This window comes from Lycium ferocissimum, chromosome 9 (genome assembly GCF_029784015.1).
Source record: "Lycium ferocissimum isolate CSIRO_LF1 chromosome 9, AGI_CSIRO_Lferr_CH_V1, whole genome shotgun sequence".
Classification (NCBI taxonomy): Eukaryota; Viridiplantae; Streptophyta; class Magnoliopsida; order Solanales; family Solanaceae; genus Lycium; species Lycium ferocissimum.
The window spans coordinates 33,588,122-33,606,661 of NC_081350.1; the positions used below are offsets into that span (position 1 = coordinate 33,588,122).

General features: G+C 36.8%; 2 protein-coding genes across 4 annotated transcripts; one reads left to right on the plus strand and one right to left on the minus strand.

The window, feature by feature from the left end:
• Positions 1-522: 522 nt before the first annotated feature.
• Positions 523-6,137, plus strand: LOC132030349 (uncharacterized). The gene is made up of 5 exons (XM_059419930.1): positions 523-862; positions 2,079-3,286; positions 4,230-4,376; positions 5,097-5,213; positions 5,297-6,137. Exons 1-5 carry the CDS (start codon positions 577-579, stop codon positions 5,897-5,899), a joined length of 2,361 nt encoding a protein of 786 aa, XP_059275913.1. The 5' UTR covers positions 523-576; the 3' UTR covers positions 5,900-6,137.
• Positions 6,138-7,237: 1,100 nt separating this feature from the next.
• LOC132069430 (probable glycosyltransferase At5g03795) lies at positions 7,238-12,651 on the minus strand. 3 transcript variants are annotated; one of them, XM_059462775.1, is made up of 5 exons: positions 12,476-12,651; positions 10,877-11,452; positions 10,659-10,789; positions 9,411-9,759; positions 7,238-8,736 (listed from the first exon to the last, which is right to left on the minus strand). In XM_059462775.1, the coding sequence occupies exons 2-5, from the start codon at positions 11,288-11,290 to the stop codon at positions 8,047-8,049; spliced, it is 1,584 nt and encodes a 527-aa protein (XP_059318758.1). In that variant the 5' UTR covers positions 11,291-11,452; positions 12,476-12,651; the 3' UTR covers positions 7,238-8,046. The 3 variants fall into 3 exon arrangements, 2 of the variants coding, with proteins under 2 accessions (XP_059318758.1, XP_059318756.1); XR_009417782.1 differs by having other exon boundaries at positions 7,239-7,799; positions 7,890-8,736; positions 10,877-12,651; XM_059462773.1 differs by having other exon boundaries at positions 10,877-12,651.
• Positions 12,652-18,540: the final 5,889 nt, after the last annotated feature.

Genomic DNA, 18,540 nt, shown 5'->3' on the forward strand with positions numbered 1-18,540 from the left:
GGGCCGTTTGTCCGTAATTTTAAATTATGATTTAAAGATGAAATTCTTCTTGGACATGTAATTTGAATTTCTTAAGTTGTATTTTTTTCATAAATATGAAAATTAACAATTTGTACAATCTCCCAACTCTTATGCAATCTTACCAAAAAAAAATTATGATTCATAAACAGGGAATCAAAATATCATAAGTCGCCGTATTAACTTATCACATATCTTCATATTCCTTTTATAAATAAACGTTTATTGTTACATGTTAGTACAAAATTTCAAACACATGATTTTACAAAGGTTCATTTGTCCAAAAAATCAACAATATAGTAGTAACTATTCTTGAGTATAGTCATTCCACGTGATACAAACAATCTCTTCGCGTCGAGTATGAGTTTGGACCAAATTTTATGGCCAAACGCCGACTAGGACCCAGGGGTTTCGAGAATATTTACCCAAATGCATCCTTCTTCCTCTCCCATATAAAACGCGCCATTTGCAACCCTCACAGCCCCGTTTAAAAACCCTTAACCAAACCCTCAATCTTCACTCGCAAGTAAGCACTCCTCTCCACATTGTCATGCTAAAATGATTTCCCGGTCATACGCAACGGACACACAGTCCAAATCCTCCGATATCGCCGCCACCATCCTCGCCGCCTCATCTCCACCGCAGATCCTCGCCGCGTGCGACGCTGTTGAGTCGTTTCTACATAAGCATACAGCTGACCAGACTCGATGGTTCTTCTCCATCACTTTTCCAACCCTAATTTGTAAAATCTTCGGCTTCGATGAATCTTCTTCTTCTTCTTCAGCTGTTGTTAAGTCTGGATGGATAGATATCGCCGCTTTATCTAATGATTCTCAGCTCGCAGGTACGATTTTCCATTTCTGAGCTGATTATTTTGTCTTTACTGTTATGATTAACAAGGCAGATAATTTGAATGAAAAACTGTCTCATATAAATGATGGTAAAAAACACACCTGAATTATCAGGTTGAACTATCAGGTGTGTGAGTTTCCTACCTGAACTGTTACAAATTATTTATCAAAACACAACTCAACTATCTTTTCCTACATGAACTAAAAAGTGAACAATTAATAGTTGAGGTGTGTTTTGATAAATCGTTGTTGATAGTTCAGGTATGAAACTCACACACCTGATAGTTTAGGCCGGGAACTCATGAAAAAGTGGTAATTCAGGTGTGTTTTTGATCATTTACTCTAAATTTTATTAATCATAAGCCTTTTTATAGGCACATAAACAAAGTAGTAGACTCCTCCTGCAACTAAAGTATTAGACTCTCACTAAAACTAAGTTTAACTGAATATTCTACTAAATCAACTATTTGACTTCTCCTTTAACTAAACAACAAATTATTCTAGAAAACTATACCACTAACACATGTGACATCCAATATTTACTTCTGTTTTGTTAGATTACTCATTACGAAGAAGGAATAATTTCTTATAATCTTTTGTTTTTCATGATGTTATTTTAACTGTTTGTATATTTATCATCATGTTGTTATGAATTGCAGATAGATCATTTTTTGGTGATTATCTTGAATTATTCATCTAGAAAGCTAATTATAAAACCTCTTTGCATTTCGGAGTTTTCTTATAATTCTTTACGTTTTGCAGTGATTTAGTCGTTATTTTCTGTCATCCCATATGTTGTGGTTTGCAGGTAGAATTTTCAGCTACTCCCTCTGTTTCAATTTGTTTGAACCTATTTCCTTTTTAGTCCGTGTCAAAGTGAATGACCTCTTTCCTAATTTGGAAACAAATTCACTTTATGAATGTTTTACAGCCACACAAATTTTCAAGGCTTATTTTGAACCACAAGTTTCAAAAGTCTTCCTTCTTTCTTAAATGTCGTGCCCAGTCAAATGGGTTCATATAAATTGAAACGGAGGGAGTATTAGTTTAGTTTCATGCGCCACTTTTTGGTGGCCATAGTAAATTATACATTTCCAAAGTGAATTGATAATCCTCCTCTGATTTCCAGAAACTTCTTACTATTTCTTTACGTTTTGCAGTGTTTTTCATTATTTTTATTCCTTTCGTAACAAATGTTGTTGTTTACAGGTAGAATTTTCAACTTATTATCGCCCACTGGGGTGTTGCTATCTTCTATTGTGGCTGCGGATGGGTTGTCTCTGGTTAAATATGTATTTCCTGTAGAAAGGTTACCCGAGTGGGTACGTTATATGCTTCAAAACGAGAGAGATTCACGGGTTTTATCTGACTTGTGCCCGTTGTTCAAAAATAGGTTGAAGGAGGACTCAGTTAAAGGTTCTTCATTTCAGGTTCAGTTGAATGTGCTTGAATATTACATGTTCTGGTTTATCTATTACCCTGTTTGTCGAGGGAATAGTGAGGGCCCTCAAACTGTAAGAGTTAGGAGAAGCAAAAGGTTTAGACTGGAGAATTGGGCTTATTCGATTCCAGGTTTGTCGAGCACCAAACGTGGGGCGGAGCAGAAGAATGAGGGCAATTTGTATATGCGTCTCTTGTATGCATATCTCCGTGCATATGTGCCTGTAGGTGACGTGAAGGCACATCAACCATATAGGAGCTCACTGCTTCAGTACTCTTTTGCCTATGACACTCCGGTTGTTGAAAAAGCAGAGTTCTTGGTCAATAGTCTGATACATTTTTGGTTAGTTGATAATGATTTCTCACCATTGCCTGTGATTTTGTGCAAATCATTTGGTGTGTCATTCCCTTTTCGTTCAGTACTGGGTGAGACTCCTCCTACTTCAGGATTAGGTGAAGTAGTAAATGTGTTTGTCAAGTATCTGAATCTGAGTTCAATTGCACCAACTGATGGAACTGACCAGGTTGACTACACTGAAAGTCCTAGGTGGAAGGTTGGGGGGACATTGAATGCTGCTCAGTCAAGAAATGCTGTTCCTGTTATGGATTCTGGTAACTCTTGGAACTCGTGGATCCAGAGGCCATTGTACAGATTGATATTGAGGACGTTCCTGTATTGTCCAGTGGAAAGTTCTATTAAAAATGCATCACAGGTGTTCACCTTGTGGGTTAGTTACCTGGAGCCCTGGACTATTTGTATGGAAGAATTTGCGGAACTTGATGCAGATTTGGCGAAGTCTAATAAAAGTACACTAAAGGAGGTTACCCCGTCAATGCTACGTGGCTATACCTCTTCTTGGCAAGGTTTTGTATTAGCTAACTACCTATACTACAGCTCTCTGGTCATGCATTTTATTGGTTTTGCCCACAAGTTTCTTCACACAGATCCGGAAGTGATAGTCAAGATGGTTTCAAAGGTCTGTTCCATTTTCACATCTTCCCTTTTGTGATTGTACAGAAGCTTCTGATGCACATTACTTTGGTGTTTGTTGCAATAACGAGTGACTGAATGCATGACATGTACTGCCAGTTATGTGTACGGTCTTAGTTTGACATGTTTTGTCATCAGTTGCCTTGATATGACTTCTTTAACTTTCAACTAGCTAACTGAAAGCTGCTCCAGATAATATGAGTCTGGTTGTTCCAGTTTCAACAAATACTGTGGATTTTCATTTTGACTATTGAGGCAGTTGTTGGAGATACTTATTTAACCTTCTTTTTGTTAATTGGAAGTGTTTTTGCCCACAGTTATATCCTAGAGGGTCTGGGATCCACAACTGCATATCTACCTACATTTCTTATAACTGAACTGTAAATGTTCCCTGCACTGAGATAGATGATTAATTGGAGAAAAAATGAAACATACAGATTGGCGTAGATGCCTGCCGTATTTGATGAAAGAAATTTTTTGCAATGAGTCGTTTGAAGAGCTTGGCGTAATAACTTGCATGGTGTTAAGAGGAAAGAAAAAAATTGTCTTAGTTGCCTTGCTAGAACCATGAATCACGGTCCACTTGAATGTTGAATTGTAAGATTTAATGGCATAGGAGCTGTGAGTTGTGGCTGTCATCTCAATTTTGCTAATATTTTGAAAGAAATTGTCAACAGACTGGAATATCTACCCAGGAGCTGTTGGTCAAAATTATTTCGAGCCAGGTCCTGTAATTATATGCGTCTCAGAGCTTTTTTTTTTTTTTTTTTTTTGATAAGGAGCACATGTTGTTACTCCCCAGTGTTCTGTTGAAATCTGGGTTCATTGCATGTCTTTATCTTGATTGACTATTATATTAGTTAGGTATTCATGCTTCTATTTTACTTTCATTCTCCTTGTCACTTCTGAAACTATGCTTTATTGTGCAGGTGATAACAGTATTAACCTCATCTACGGAACTGATGGACCTCATAAAAAATGTGGATATTGTATTTCATTCGAAAGCAACTGGATCATCTAAATCAATGCTTAATGCTTTGCATAGATATGTTCCTGCTATCCGTGAGCAATTACAGGTATTGTAATATCACGTCTTACCAGTCTTCCTTAATGCATCATTGCATTGTTAGCAATTGGCACACTTCACTTGATCTTTCCTCTTGGGCTTATTACACGAAATGTATTCTCTTTTGACTTATAGAAGTATCTTGTCAGCAAGTATCAGAAGTGGAGAAATGACGACCCCTGCAACAGTTAGTGGTTACAGTATGATGTGTAGATAATGGATGGAAAATAGACAAACGATATGGATAACTTTATTTTCCCTGATCTTCACTTGTACATTCCAACCAACATTTCTGAGCCATTTTAGGGATATAAGGTGGGCACTAATTTCTGTAAGGCCTGAAATTTGGTTTCTGTTTTCATGAAGAGATGCGTGATTTATGTTTATTGCATTTACCATTACGAAACCTGTTATCGTCTTCCTAAATTAGGTCATGTAGCTGAGGAATGGTTTTCCTTCCGAAAATATCAGAAACTGTCTCTGATTGAAAGTGTTCTAGGCTAATCTTTGTAATATATTCAAGTGTCTTATGAGCTTGTTCATGCCCAGGGCTCATCAGATTTTCCAGAAAGTATTAGGAACATGCTTTCTCGTGTGACCTTTCTAGTTGGGCTTAATTTTATGGCTATCCATGCTAACTCCAATAGTCATGAACCTACGTTGTGGTCTGAGTACATTCATCACTTGGTATCGCTTCTTTGATTCTTATATTCATTTCCAATTGTGTCAGGACTGGGAGGATGGCCTATCTGAGACTGATGCTGATGGTTCTTTTTTGCACGAGAACTGGAACAAAGATTTACAACTCTTCAGTGATGGTGAAGATGGTGGACAAAAGTTGCTTCAGGTGATCAATATTTGCAACTCTAGATATCTTTCTGCATAGGTTGCGCACTTGTGTCTGCGTGTTACTAACTCACTGTCTTTCAGCTGTTTGTATTGCGAGCCGAATCTGAACTGCAATCGATTGGAGGAGAAAATCTTTCTCAAAACCTCCAGTGTTTGGACAGACTGAAATCTGAGCTATGCCAGTTATTTGGTGGCCCTATTTTGCAGCCCATGAATACGCCAGAGACGGTACAATATGAGCACCTGCGGAATGAAATCTTTAAACCTAGAAGTTTTGGCAACAGAGCAATGGTTGATATTAAATACAAGGGTGATTGGATGAAGCGGCCCATCTCAGATGATGAAATTGGGTGGCTGGCAAAGGTGCTTGTAAAGCTATCAGGCTGGTTGAACGAGAGTCTTGGTCTGAGCCAAATCGAGAGCAGCCAAGAGAGTCCTTCTTGGTCATATGTTGACTTGTCCAGTGATGCAAGGAGTGTAAGTGGACCCATGGAAACTATTAAAGTTATGTTGTGCTCTTTCATTTCCTTTCTTCTTGTGTTAAGTGGGGCTGGTTTGAGGTTCATGAGAGAGCATGGCTTCAGGGTGAATCTCAGGGTCTTAGCATCAAAGAAGGTGGTAGTGGTGTTGCTTCTCGTTGCTGCTTTCAGTCTACTTAGGAGAGCTTTTTGCAGAGTTGGGTAATGTGTACATGGGGGATCAAGCAACATAACAGAATGAAGAACACGATGATAGGTCTAGGAGTGAATGAAAAAAGAACAGAAATACTCAAGAGAGAGAGAGAGAGAGAGAGAGAGAGAGCAAAAAGAAAGGAAAGAAAATCTACCGTCTTGCAAGGTTTTGTTTTTGTTTTGTTTGTAAATGGGCTATGTTGTGCAACATGGAGAAGTAATATAACAACCTTGTTTGCAGCTTTCAGTTAGATATTGTTCTTGTTCCTAGCTGAAACAATAAGCTTTCTTGTGCCTTGATGAAGTCTTGTGCACCACAAACTGTCAAGAGCCGTGTCTCCTAGGAACCACAAAGCCTGCGTTTTGAATGGGATTATTACTGCTTTTGTTGTTTTATGGCTAAACACTAGGAGCTTAGAACTCATCAGAAAAGTTTCTTCAGTAGCGCGCTTGGGGAATCCACCTCTTTGCATGTATCGTTTGTCTACTTGCCCCATTCTTGGTATTATGCATTTATGGTAAACATTGCCCCGATGTGAATGAAGTACAAACATTAGGCAATGAACAGAGCGAATTCAGTGTCTATATGATCTTATTTTATGTATATACATTTCCTTTTTTTCCTTTTTTGCACACGTATGCATATGTAGTTTGAGCCGAAAGTAATGGTTTAATTGAATGTATGAAATCTAATATTGATTCTATTTGCTTCAAGTACATCAAGAGATTTAAATAGAAGTGATTCGAAATTCAAATTTGCCTTTTCGACAAGGCGTGAAAGAGTGTTGTTCATTCTTTGAAGGATATATTTATTCTTTGTGAAAATGTGTCATCCAATCTTTAAGAGTACATCCATTCTTGAAAGGTATGTTAGCTGCCTTGTTGAATTTGTACCTATCCCGCCAACCCAAAAATCAGATCCTGTGTTTCTACAAGTTCTCTTTTGGTTCGTCATGTTTTCACCGCCTTCAAGAGTGTTTTATTCAATACTTGGATTCCTGCTAAATCAGTTGAGAGATTTAAGGGATTTTGGGAACTTCTATTTGTATGCGTATTAGAAGATTACTGGGTGGTTCTTCGTACCTTTAGAGTAGGACGTCAATTACTTACAAGTAGGATGCTACTTTGTTATTTGCACATGAGTAGCGATAGAAATCTACTGTGAAGTCAGCGCCTTCCCGAGCGTGCCTTGCATTGGTTTTTCATATCCAAAATTATACGTATCTCTTCTATCGTTAACTATTCTGTCTTGTTTGTTGATTAAATGTTCTTCCTCGTTCCAACTCTAAAATTTTCCAACAGAAGGAAAAAAGCTAAGTAATGGGTGAATATACTGCACCAGTCAACTCTTAAAAGGAAATCGCGTCCCGGAAGGTGAAGCACACCTCACACAATAAACATAGGGCAGAAACGTGGTAATAATCACATGTGTCCTTGTAATTACTGATAATTCATACACTGTACATATATACACATCAGAAAAGTAGATGGGAAATTCTCTCCCTCGTATACATGAATATTTGACATTGTGTTTAATACAACTACCAACAAGATGACTATTCTCTACAGTATTACTGTGATAGACACAAAAGATCAACTGTTGAACTTCCACTTCATATATGAGAACATATTCAGCATACGATAACTCATTTCTGAGAGCATCTTCTGGTTTATACTGCGCGAAAATTGAACTGAGAGTGGAAAGAACTTGTGAAGATAGGGAAAAGCTGTGAAATGCTGAAGACCTGAAAGAGTCTTAAACTTCCAAATATCTTTTCCCCTTCTGCTGTAGTGTGCATGTGCATTTGGTTTGGGACCTGTCAGCCTTGCATCTCTATTGAGTAATGCCTGAGTCGCAGCAGAGATCGAAATCGGAAAAGCCACGAATGGGGAGAATAACCAATCGATGAAACCTATGCCATCAAAAAGAAATTGGGTTTATCAATAACGCTATGTTCGTTTGTATTCTTTCTAGTGAAGTGGCAAAATCTATCAGTAAGTACCTCATATCATTTCAAGAGTGCCCAAGTGAAGACAATTAGTCACCAGCAGTTCTTAAAATTTCGGCCTATAACCGTAAAAAAGAGACCCTTAAATATGGTTCATGTTGCTGTTCACCCGAGTAGCTGGGCCAGTTGAAAGCACTCATATCAAAAGGGATTATGATATCTGTGATTCTTGAAACTGGTTGAGCCTGCTAGACCAAATGGAATGCAAAATCATATGGAAAAGATCATATCTAGTCGGTATTGAGTTCCAATGGAAATGCTTCTGCAGCCTCTTGACATTATTTTGCATGACCTGATAACGTCTTAGAGGTATACTTAATAAAATCTCCTTCAGCTTAGGAATATCTTTCTCAGCAACAATTAAAGAAAAAGCACTCCAATCGAGCACTTCGTCAAATGGGAGGGCAAGATTATCAGCAATGATCACCGGCACACATTCGTAGTATATTGCCTCGACGATCCTCGGGCTGTTAACTTCAAAGCCCATTGGACAAAGGCAATACTTGCTTGATTTCATGTGTTCAGGATAAGACATTTTTCTTGAGACTCTATTAGGTAGAGGCCCGTAAATCCTCATGTCTTCATCCCTGTCACTCCAGTACTTGAGAAGTTTGGGACGGACTGGCCCGTGCATATTTCCAGCAAAAAAGGCGAGGATCGGGCGTTGTGACACTCTTTTTCCACCAACATTATAAAGAGGCTTACCGACATTCCTTATGGCGGTCTCTGGAAGGGAAACATCCTTCCCTGCTTTAAATATTCCTTCAGATATATCTGCATTGCAGAGAGCTTTTATAGTGTTTCTAATTAGCTCCTCATGATCCTTTAAAATGTAAGGCCCCTGTAAGAATTGGTAATCCACATGGTTTTCAGAAAATTATAGGATACTATCAAATCCATAACAGCAAAATTCATGTTGAAGATATAGAATGGGAGCCAACACCGGGTAAACCGTGTGAATTGGGATGGGCCTGGATTTGATACCATGTTGAAGTGTGTGACCATCTCATCTAAGAGCTTAAACTTTGGGTTATTACAAATCTCTGGGAGCATTCTTATAGATGCACCCGTTCTACTTCCAGGAAATCCTGTTAAATTTTGAGACTGTTTTTATCTTTATAATACTCCTTCTATCCCAATTTATGTGACACTCCTCCTTTTTTAATCAGTCCAAAAAATGATATCTTTTCATATTTTGAAACAACTTCACTTCAATCTTCCTATTCTCTTAATGAAATGATTTATAGTCACATAAATTTCTATGGCTTATTCTAGACCACAAGTTTTAAAAGTCTTCCTTTTTCTCTTTAACTCCATGCCCAGTCAAACACCCTTATATATATTGGGACGGAGGGAGTAACATGCTTTTGCACGAATAAATACCAGATTTCATTAAGATAAGTCCGACTACCTAGAATAAACAATAGATTACAGAGCTCATGTAGAAGTATGCCCATGAAAGAACTTGAGCTAATTCAGCTAAGACTATAGTTTAAAAAAGATCTTGATTCATACCCAATCATGGCAAGCAACTAGAAAGTGATCTGTTCCATGAGTGCGGTTCCAGAAGGGATACTTCGCAGCTAGCATGTTGACATAGTCCCGCAGGAATATTGACAACGGCCTAAGATTATGTGACTTAGGCACATAAACTGCCATCTGCAACTGACGTGAACTATATGGCAGATAGAATAGGTGAGCCTTTTCGGGGTCCCCAGTGACAAAGTAACGGTTGTCCTCCATCAATTTCATGAACCATCCTTCGGATGAATAAATTCCCATAAGATGAGGTTCGTGGAAAATAGGTCGTTCTCCTTCTTTGTAAATGTAAACTTTGAGTAGAAGTTCCATCAACTCGTAACTCCTGGAATGCCAACCAAAATTTGTGTTTAAACAAAAAGAATAATGATGAAAGAGATGCAACGATATACAAAATCTTTGAAAATATTTATTAGACAATGGTAGCCTAGAAAAGAAAGCAGTTCTGCTTTGTTTCACCACAGATAGACAAGCACGGTGAGCAATAAAGGTAACTACTAATCAATCAACACAAAGCGAAACATGAAATTTAATAGAATCTATAGCAGATTGATTTCCCCTCAACCCCAACATGTAAGCACTGTGAACTTTGCCTAGACTGCAAGTGTTTTCTTTCTTTTTGTTCATCTTCACTATCGAAGCTGTGCTTCTATGAAATCTCAGGATAATACGATGATACTTTTCTTGTTTCGACTTTCCAGCAGGTGTACAGCAAAGATACATTACCCTGCACCATCAGGGTTTACACATTTGGTCCCATCTGTATCCACTACTCGATAGTTCGTCTTTTAATATAAATTAGGGATTCTCTAAAGCAATAGATTCCATCTGCTCATAAAATCTCTGTCAGAACTTAAGAAGTCTCCTATCAAAAACTATATCTAATGTAAGTGTGCCAAAACCAACTAACTTTAATCTCAAACTAGTTGGTATCACCTATATATTACTATTTTCTATGCTAAGCACATATATTGTACGTCTTCTGAGATGACTTCTCTCCACGTAGTTTTAAGTCTACCTAGTGCTGTTTTAGCACCTTATCCATTATGTTTACATCAAGGGATTGGTGCATTTGGAGGCCTATGTATATAATTACATAATCTTTCATGAATATCAAGTGTCATAGGACATAGTTACATACAATAACAAAAGCAGAACACAACCACTGAGTAACATTGTATCAGACAAAGAGCTATTTTAGCAAGCAAATATAGCTCATCATACCTCTTAAAGATGGAAATATTCCTAAATAGAGGAGCATACAAGTCTGGATCATCGGTGACTAAAGGAGCTTTCTCAATCTCACTTTTAGCATATGCAAGTGCCTCATTTGGTTCCAAAGATGCTATAAATCTCTGAAAATAACTGCATTGGTGAAGAACAAGATAGCCAGAAACAAATATGAACTTAATAATCGCTTATAAGCACAATATCAGACTTACCTGCAAGTGATCAGGCACAGCAGGTGGAGGCGGATAAATAATCTTTTCTACTAGCCGTGCATGCTTCCTACGTCTCTTACGCCTCAGAAGTCTTTCTCGTCTTTCCATAACTCGCATTGACCTGTTCGTTCTGGCTGTAGAGTTGAGTGCAACAACTGTGGGCAAATGCTCACTCATTTTCAACTGGTTATCTGATGTCACTGAAAGTTCCCTCGAATTCTTTCCATGATTTAGGCGTTGGTAAGATGAAACATCCAAGGGTGGAGAGATAATCCATTCAGTTAAAGGATTAGGGAGGCTAGAAATTTGGATTACAACCCTAAACACTGTTAATATAGTGCCTATAACAAAGAGTTTCTTCCAGCTAACTCTGAACAACAGAACAACAATTATTCGCCGCAAGAATTTCCTCATCTCATTTGACAAATTAAATTAGTATTCCTTCCTATACTACAGAAATCCAACCTTGGTAATGAAATGATAGGTACATTGAAAGGCATCTAATTTCATTCCATTTGGCAGCCTAAAACAGCCATCCCATACCTCCAACATGTTCTTCATCTCAAAGTGGGAGATCTGTCAAAAAAATAGGATGAAAAAAATCAATACTCATAGACAGAGTAAACGTCGTACATCCAAGTGTGGATGGGTGAGCACCCTCCGACTGAACTGTCCGTATCCCAAACTGAACGTGTTACTTGTGTTTGGTTAACTACTTTACTCTCATCGGACTCTTTCAAAAGGCACCTCTCGAAGTTTGTCTGTGCAGAGGTTTGTAAAACCCGATTTTCGTTGAACTCCCAATACAGAGCCATACCCGCAGTTTCTCAACAAAACATGAAAATAAATTTATCATTTTCCTTCCACCATTCCAACCAATGTGTCAAAAAAATAAAAACAATCCTTCTCAAGAAAAAAGGTGGCTTGTGGGCACATACCAAATGCGGGAGAAAGATAAATAGGATCAATAATTGTCAAAAACCTACTCTACACCATCCATTTTATTTTAACAGACAAGGAATCCACCAGAGAATGTCTTGAGTGTGGTGAATGAAAAATCTTATCTTTTCACTCTAACAGCTACTTTTATTAAAAGATTCCCATTGCTGATACAGTAAAAGAGCAATCTCTAACCTTAATTTTTTCAATGTAACAAAGCTCACAGCTAACATTAACAATATACATAATCATCCCCAACATAAAATAAAGAGAAATGTATCCAAATAAGTATGAATTCAGAAAATGAATCTCTTGCACATTAAAATTGTTGGATGGTTATTACGTATTGTTTCATAATGTATCAATATTGTCTATATCAATATTATCTCATATTGACGAATACAACGTTCGGATAGATTGTAACGTTTCCCGTTGTCATTAAGTAACGATGGATCTAATGATATGATGCCATAGAATTTAAGTAACAATCAAAACAAACATTATATTTAAACTAACATCACAATACAATACAACAGGTAACAACTATCGAAACAAGCTGTAAAGGAAAAAAAATAGCTTCTTTCATTACAAAGCCAATTACACCATAGAGAAAAAAAATTAGTAAAGCAGAAAGAGGTCAGATTGTGTACTGTATATTACCTATATTATGAGAAGATAAAGGGGCGGCAGCCATACGAGGTCGGAGAAATTGAGGAAAGAAAATGGAAAATAGAAGAAGAAAATGGAAATTTGGAAGAGAAAATGAAAAAGCGAAATTGGCGGTAACTGTTTCCATTTTTTGTCAGTTGGTAAATTCTTGGACACTTGCTTTCAACTGCTTTCTTTCTTTCTTTCTTCAACTATTTCCGTACATAAAGGATCAGAGGAAAGACAAGAAAAATGTGGATAATTAAAAATATGGTTTTAAGAAATAAAAATTATTTCGCAATATAAGAAACTCATTACAAGCAATTCATTTCCATGTCAAAATACTGTTGTCATTAAGAAGTGAACAATATAAAAGAAATGTTTTAAGAAAATACCAAGTGTCACACTAATTATTTGAACTTGTGAACCAAGTATCTGTGCGTACAAAAAAAAAAAAAATTGTTTTTCTCATATTGTATATCAATTTTTGAGACAGAGATTCGAATGGATCTCTGGACTCCCTTAGCTTTGGTGATGCTCAAACTTCTCATTTAATATGTTTTTACTATAATTATATGCTGAAATAAAACAATTTTAACTTATTATGAAGACGAGAAGTTCCAATGCATAATTATTAAGACTTTTTGTTGTTGTTAAAAATTTTGTGTCCAAGAGCACATTTTTCCTCATCTTAGAGGACCCAAAACACAAAATGTACGAGTAATTTGATGCGTTTCCCATTTCCCCTAAACACAAAATATGCGACTATCATGCTTTTTGTCGTATTTTTATTGATATCATGCTTCAAATTAATTCTTTTTTTCTTTTGAGTTGAGGGTTTATCGGAAACAACCCCTCTACCCACAAAGGTAGGGATAAGCAGTGGCGTACGTAGGATTTTTCGTAAGCATTGTCAATATTTAAATAAGTGAACAAATTGTTAACTAATGAAAAAATAATTCAAATCATATTAATAAAACATAACTCACTTAAATTACTACAACTTTCCTAGAAATATAAATTGCCTAAGAGATGCTTGATGTCAAGTTTTGGGTTGAACCTGTTCAACACATGAAATGACGTGTGTAAAAAAGATGCTTGGTTGGCTGGTAAGTATGTTTATTTTTAACTAAGGAGTTGGAGGATCGACCCTGACTCAAAACCTGATTTTTTAGAATATAAAGGGAGAGACACTTAATTAGAAACTAAAGATGCTGGTGATTATACCACAAATTATTACAGCTGAAAATTACAATAAAATGAACAAAAATGAATAAATAAATATTCAGGCTGAGGCGCGGATATCTCGATCTCTTGAAGGAGATTCAAGCTCATGGCGGTATAATATTCACCGGTCCAACAGTAATACTTTGACTTGTCCCCTTCAGGATACAACAACCCGTCAACCTCGTGTGACTCAACCAACTCCGGACTAGTTGAAGAGTCCAAACCTCCACCAATAAGAACACCTTCCTTCAACATAAAATTACTCTCTTTTCAATAGTGAATAAGTTGGAGACTTAGAATATTTTCTTTGTCCAACTCTCTCTCTCACTACTCCAACCTCACTACACACTATAGTATTTCCCACACTTCACACAATACATTATTTTTCTACCCACCACAAAGTAAGAATGACTTCTATTTATAGGTAAAGAATTCATCCTTAGAATGAATAGGAGAAAAAGTGGATTAGTGTGGTATTGAATTTGTGAGAATGTGGAGTAGTAAAGAGTTGAAGGTTATGAGAGTTACAAGAGAAATTATGTCACATTCATCCACTAACCCAAATGAGTAATGAAATGGAAAAATGCACCAAATTGTGGTACTTTTAATATGAGTCACTTAAATATAGTATTTATAATATTAAAATGCTCAAAATAACCAACAATTTCCCACTCATTTTAATATTAAAATAAGATAGTTCACAAATTTAATTGAAGGGAGACTAATATGCATAATGAAGGTGTGCTCTGCATTGGACCTTCACTTAGTAAAACAACGATCTCCACTTCAGAATCAGTAGTGTGCTCCACATTGAACTATGACTGCTTAAAGAAAATAAAGTATAACTGCTTACACATAATAATCAAGGTGTTGACATAAGCTTGAATAGACAACACATTATGGCCTTGTGCTATTCAGATTTTCATGAGTGCTTTTGAGAATAAGCCGAATTCTCATAGGAAGCGGCCTACTTCCACACTCACATAGGTGAAATTTTGTCAAGGATGCTCCTATAACTTTAACACCCCACTCATAAGAGCTACAAATTTTCATTAAGAGTTCATAGACTCAACCTCCACAAATCGTTATAGAAAAATGCACTCACACCATAGGGTGGGAATAATAAAAATAGTGCTTTTCACAACAAGTCATCATATGATTCGTTTTTCCCATTGAACCTGGTTATAGGATCTCTAGTCTCCAGGTTGGGTTTCCTTATATATGACTCAAGAAGTTTTTTTTGGACTTCAACCCCATCCCCCTCGATGTTCTCCAAACACTTTTCCTTGCTAAGGCCTTAGTCCGCGAATCTGCAAGATTATGACAAATTTACACAATCAATATTTATGGTATACCATTTTTCACAAATGATCTCACGGTATAGTATTTCTCCTTTTGGGCATGGATTTGCCGTCACAATAATGGTTTTGTTCGCAATGGTGTACTAAATAAAAAATTCGAATTAATTTCTAATGGTGCTTTCACTCTAAACCAATTCACTTTTTCACTAGCTGAAGCTAAAGGAATTGGTGGAGTTAGCAAAAATAATTTTTTATTTCTAACACATAGCACCAAGTTTTCTCATTTGCATTAAAAAAAAAAAAATTGAGTACAACACGATGTTCTTTATTTTTAATAAAACAAACGACGAATTTTCTTACCAAGTAAATATACCTGGTTTGCTTGTACCTACTAAGTACTTCTACTGCACACGCAATATCAAACCAAGTGCAGTCAGTCACATATCTCATATTTAGGCTAGCATACTCCTTTTTGATTTATCACAATTTTTTCACTTTGACTTGAAATAAAAACACTTAATCAAAAGGATTTGCAACACATGTACAATCCACAAAATTGTACTTCACAATTTTCTCAATATAATGTGACTAGTTAAGAAAAGTTTTATCACATGTTTTTTATATTTTGCCTCACTCAAATTTCTGACACCAAAATGATTGCTACACATATTTTTAGTTTAATTTAACAACATTAATGTTAGAGCCAAAGATCAACAAATGATCAACCATTGAAGCAAATAACATGTGAATTTTTCAACATTAATACATGCACTTGCCACACTTTTTAAAACATTCTCAAAGATGCAGAAATCACTTTCATGATTAATATTTTCTCACTTTTTTTTAAGTAGGGTCAATGGAAGGTCCCACTGTCTATTTTTATTAATAAATCAAATAGAGTCTAAAGCAATAAAAGAAAACAAAAGCATCTGTACACACGAAAACTTCCAGAAGTAAAATTAGGAAAGTTAGCTTTGACTTTGGTTTTGGTTTCCTCTTGATCTTCTTCATCTGGGCTTTAAGGTACGTATACTGTTGTTCACAAGAACCTTTTTGTTTCATCATTTTTTTCATCTCACTTCTTTGATTGACTGAGTCCAACAGATCTGTACCATTACGGTCCAAATCGAGCTGAGTTTGTCTTCCATCACAAATCGAAGATGTATGCTTCCATCGTAAAGCTGATTGAAAGGTATTTTCTCTTGTCCATGTACCTGAGCGTCTTCACATTGAATGTTGGTCCAAATCGACCTGAAGTATGTTTTAAATCTGCTCTTATGTTCTATATGTATTGGGTTTATGCTAAAATTAATAGGTGTTTGAGCAATGGAGTGAGCACCTACTGGTGCTAATACCACACAAAGCTCAATCCCATGTCGATTTAGTATATTCCCAGTTCTATGTACTCTCCAATAAATCCCTTTTGTATGAGACCTCATGTAGCTGCTGAAATCTTGATTACCATGTTTTGTTGTTTCTCCTTGTTGCTGCTACTATATATGTGCTTGTTTTCCTGTATTTGTGACTTGTTTGACTGATAAAGTTCCCTCTTTTGATATTCTCTAAGAATGTATTCTAAAAGCTCCGACTGTTGCGCCTCCTTGTCTGAGAAACTTCGACCAGCTGCTCCTTGCTCAGATCCAATGTTTGGTTGAGTCGTCTTTTTTTTTTTTTTTTTTTTTTTTTTTGAAATGGTAAGCTTTGCTATCCTTCTCCGTTGTTGTAGCTTCATCTGCTGTACCATTGCCATAGCTGTTTTCCGCTTGTTATTGAGATTTCCTGATTTAATTCCCATGCTGATTTGGAACTCTTATGACTTATGATATAAGCCCCATGTTGTTGACTAACCTTGAAACCGATTGGAGATTGGACAATAGAATGAGCATCAATCGACACCAATACCAACACTGTCCCACCCACAATTGAATCAAATATATCCCAGTGCCTTGCTTTCCCTTTTGTTGTGATTGTGACCTTGATGTATGTTGATGTTGTCGACTAGAGTCCATATTATTTTGCCTTGAACTTGTTGTCTCTTCCAATGCTTGTATGTTGATCCTGTTTGTGCTATCTTCTTGTGTGATTGCCATAATATGTGTACCTGCAAAAAAGAGAAACCTATTAGTTGAAATAAATTTGTCACAGTTCTTCTCCATAAGGATTCGAACTTGAGGACTTTCATTTCCTTTTCTCCCTCCTATCCACCTCATCTTTTATAGATCTAAGTCTCAAATAAGGTTACTCCAACTTATCACTGTTCACTATCCTTCTTCCATGAGAATTGAGTTCCTGAAAGTTCCTGGCTAAGACTACTCCCTCATCTAGGGCCAAATTAGCTAGATAGTCAGCTAATTTGTTTCCTTCCCTGAAAATATGGGTAATAATCACAGTTTTTCCCGTCATTAGTCTCCAGATCTCTTCCATTATGTTGATAATCTGCCAGGGCACTTTCCAAATCCTCTCCACTATGTTTTTAAGCAATAAAGAGTCAGTTTCAATAAGAATCTTGTCCACCTGTATAGTATCCAAGTATTTTAGAGCTTGCAGAATTGCCATTGCTTCAGCTTGGGTGTTGGTGCTGAAATTTCCTTCCATCTCTTTAGCTTGTGCTTGAATAATATCCCCATTAGGATCTCTCATACAAAAACCCCAAGAGCTTCTACCTGGATTGCCTCTTGATGCCCCATCAGTGTTTGCCTTCATCCAACCATATTCAGGTGGTTTCTAAATGACTTTAGTAACCCTAACTATAGGAGTATACCCATATAAAGCCTCCACCACTCTACTCCAATTATATGGAACATATTTGAAGTTTTTTCTTCTCACCCTCATGAACAGTATCAATGTGTGCATTATTTGATAAATCAGCTTAGTAAAGGATACTTTCCCTCCATGTCTCAATGCATTCCTCCTTTTCCATAATTCCCAGACAATGATAGAAGGTACTGCTTGAAAAATATATCTCACTTGCTGATGTGCAGACATTTCCCACCATAGATTAATTAGCTGAGAAAGTTGATAATTTCCCATATTGATTCCTACAGGCCTGCAAAAATATTTCTATACCTGTTGTGCTATAGGGACATGTAGAAATACATGAGATACATCTTCTACTTTATGATCTTCACAGCAATAGCATCTAGATGGGAATTGCATCCCCCATTTCTTCAAAGTGTCATCTAAGGGTAGTTTTGAGTGCCAGATTCTCCACATAAAAAAGGAAATCTTAATAGGCATACCTTTGATCCACATGAATTTGTATACCTTATTAGTTTTCTTTCTCTCTCAGTCTCTGGTGGTGGTGTAACATTTTGTAAAATGTGTTCAACCAGATCTTGAGGAAGTAAATCTCTCAACATTTGTTCATTCCACTGTCCTCCCTCAGCTGCCTCCTGGACTAGTACAACTGACAGGTCACAATCTAAGTTTAATGGGGTGACATGATATAGTGCACCCAGACCTGTCCAATTGTCCCACCAAAAGTAGGAATTACCCTGGTTGATCAGCCACCAAATGTCATGTTCCACCTCATCTCTACATTTGAGCATT

Bases quoted from the DNA above. Each gene is read 5' to 3' on its own strand.
- LOC132030349 (XM_059419930.1), top strand. From the start codon at position 577: ATGATTTCCCGGTCATACGCAACGGACACACAGTCCAAATCCTCCGAT. The intron at 3,287-4,229 runs GTCTGTTCCATT...TTTATTGTGCAG, and splicing joins TAGTCAAGATGGTTTCAAAG to GTGATAACAGTATTAACCTC. The intron at 4,377-5,096 runs GTATTGTAATAT...CAATTGTGTCAG, and splicing joins CTATCCGTGAGCAATTACAG to GACTGGGAGGATGGCCTATC.
- LOC132069430 (XM_059462775.1), bottom strand. From the start codon at position 11,290: ATGAGGAAATTCTTGCGGCGAATAATTGTTGTTCTGTTGTTCAGAGTT. The intron at 10,790-10,876 runs GTAAGTCTGATA...AGTTATTTTCAG, and splicing joins CTGTGCCTGATCACTTGCAG to AGATTTATAGCATCTTTGGA. The intron at 9,760-10,658 runs GTATGATGAGCT...TTGGCATTCCAG, and splicing joins AATATTTCCATCTTTAAGAG to GAGTTACGAGTTGATGGAAC.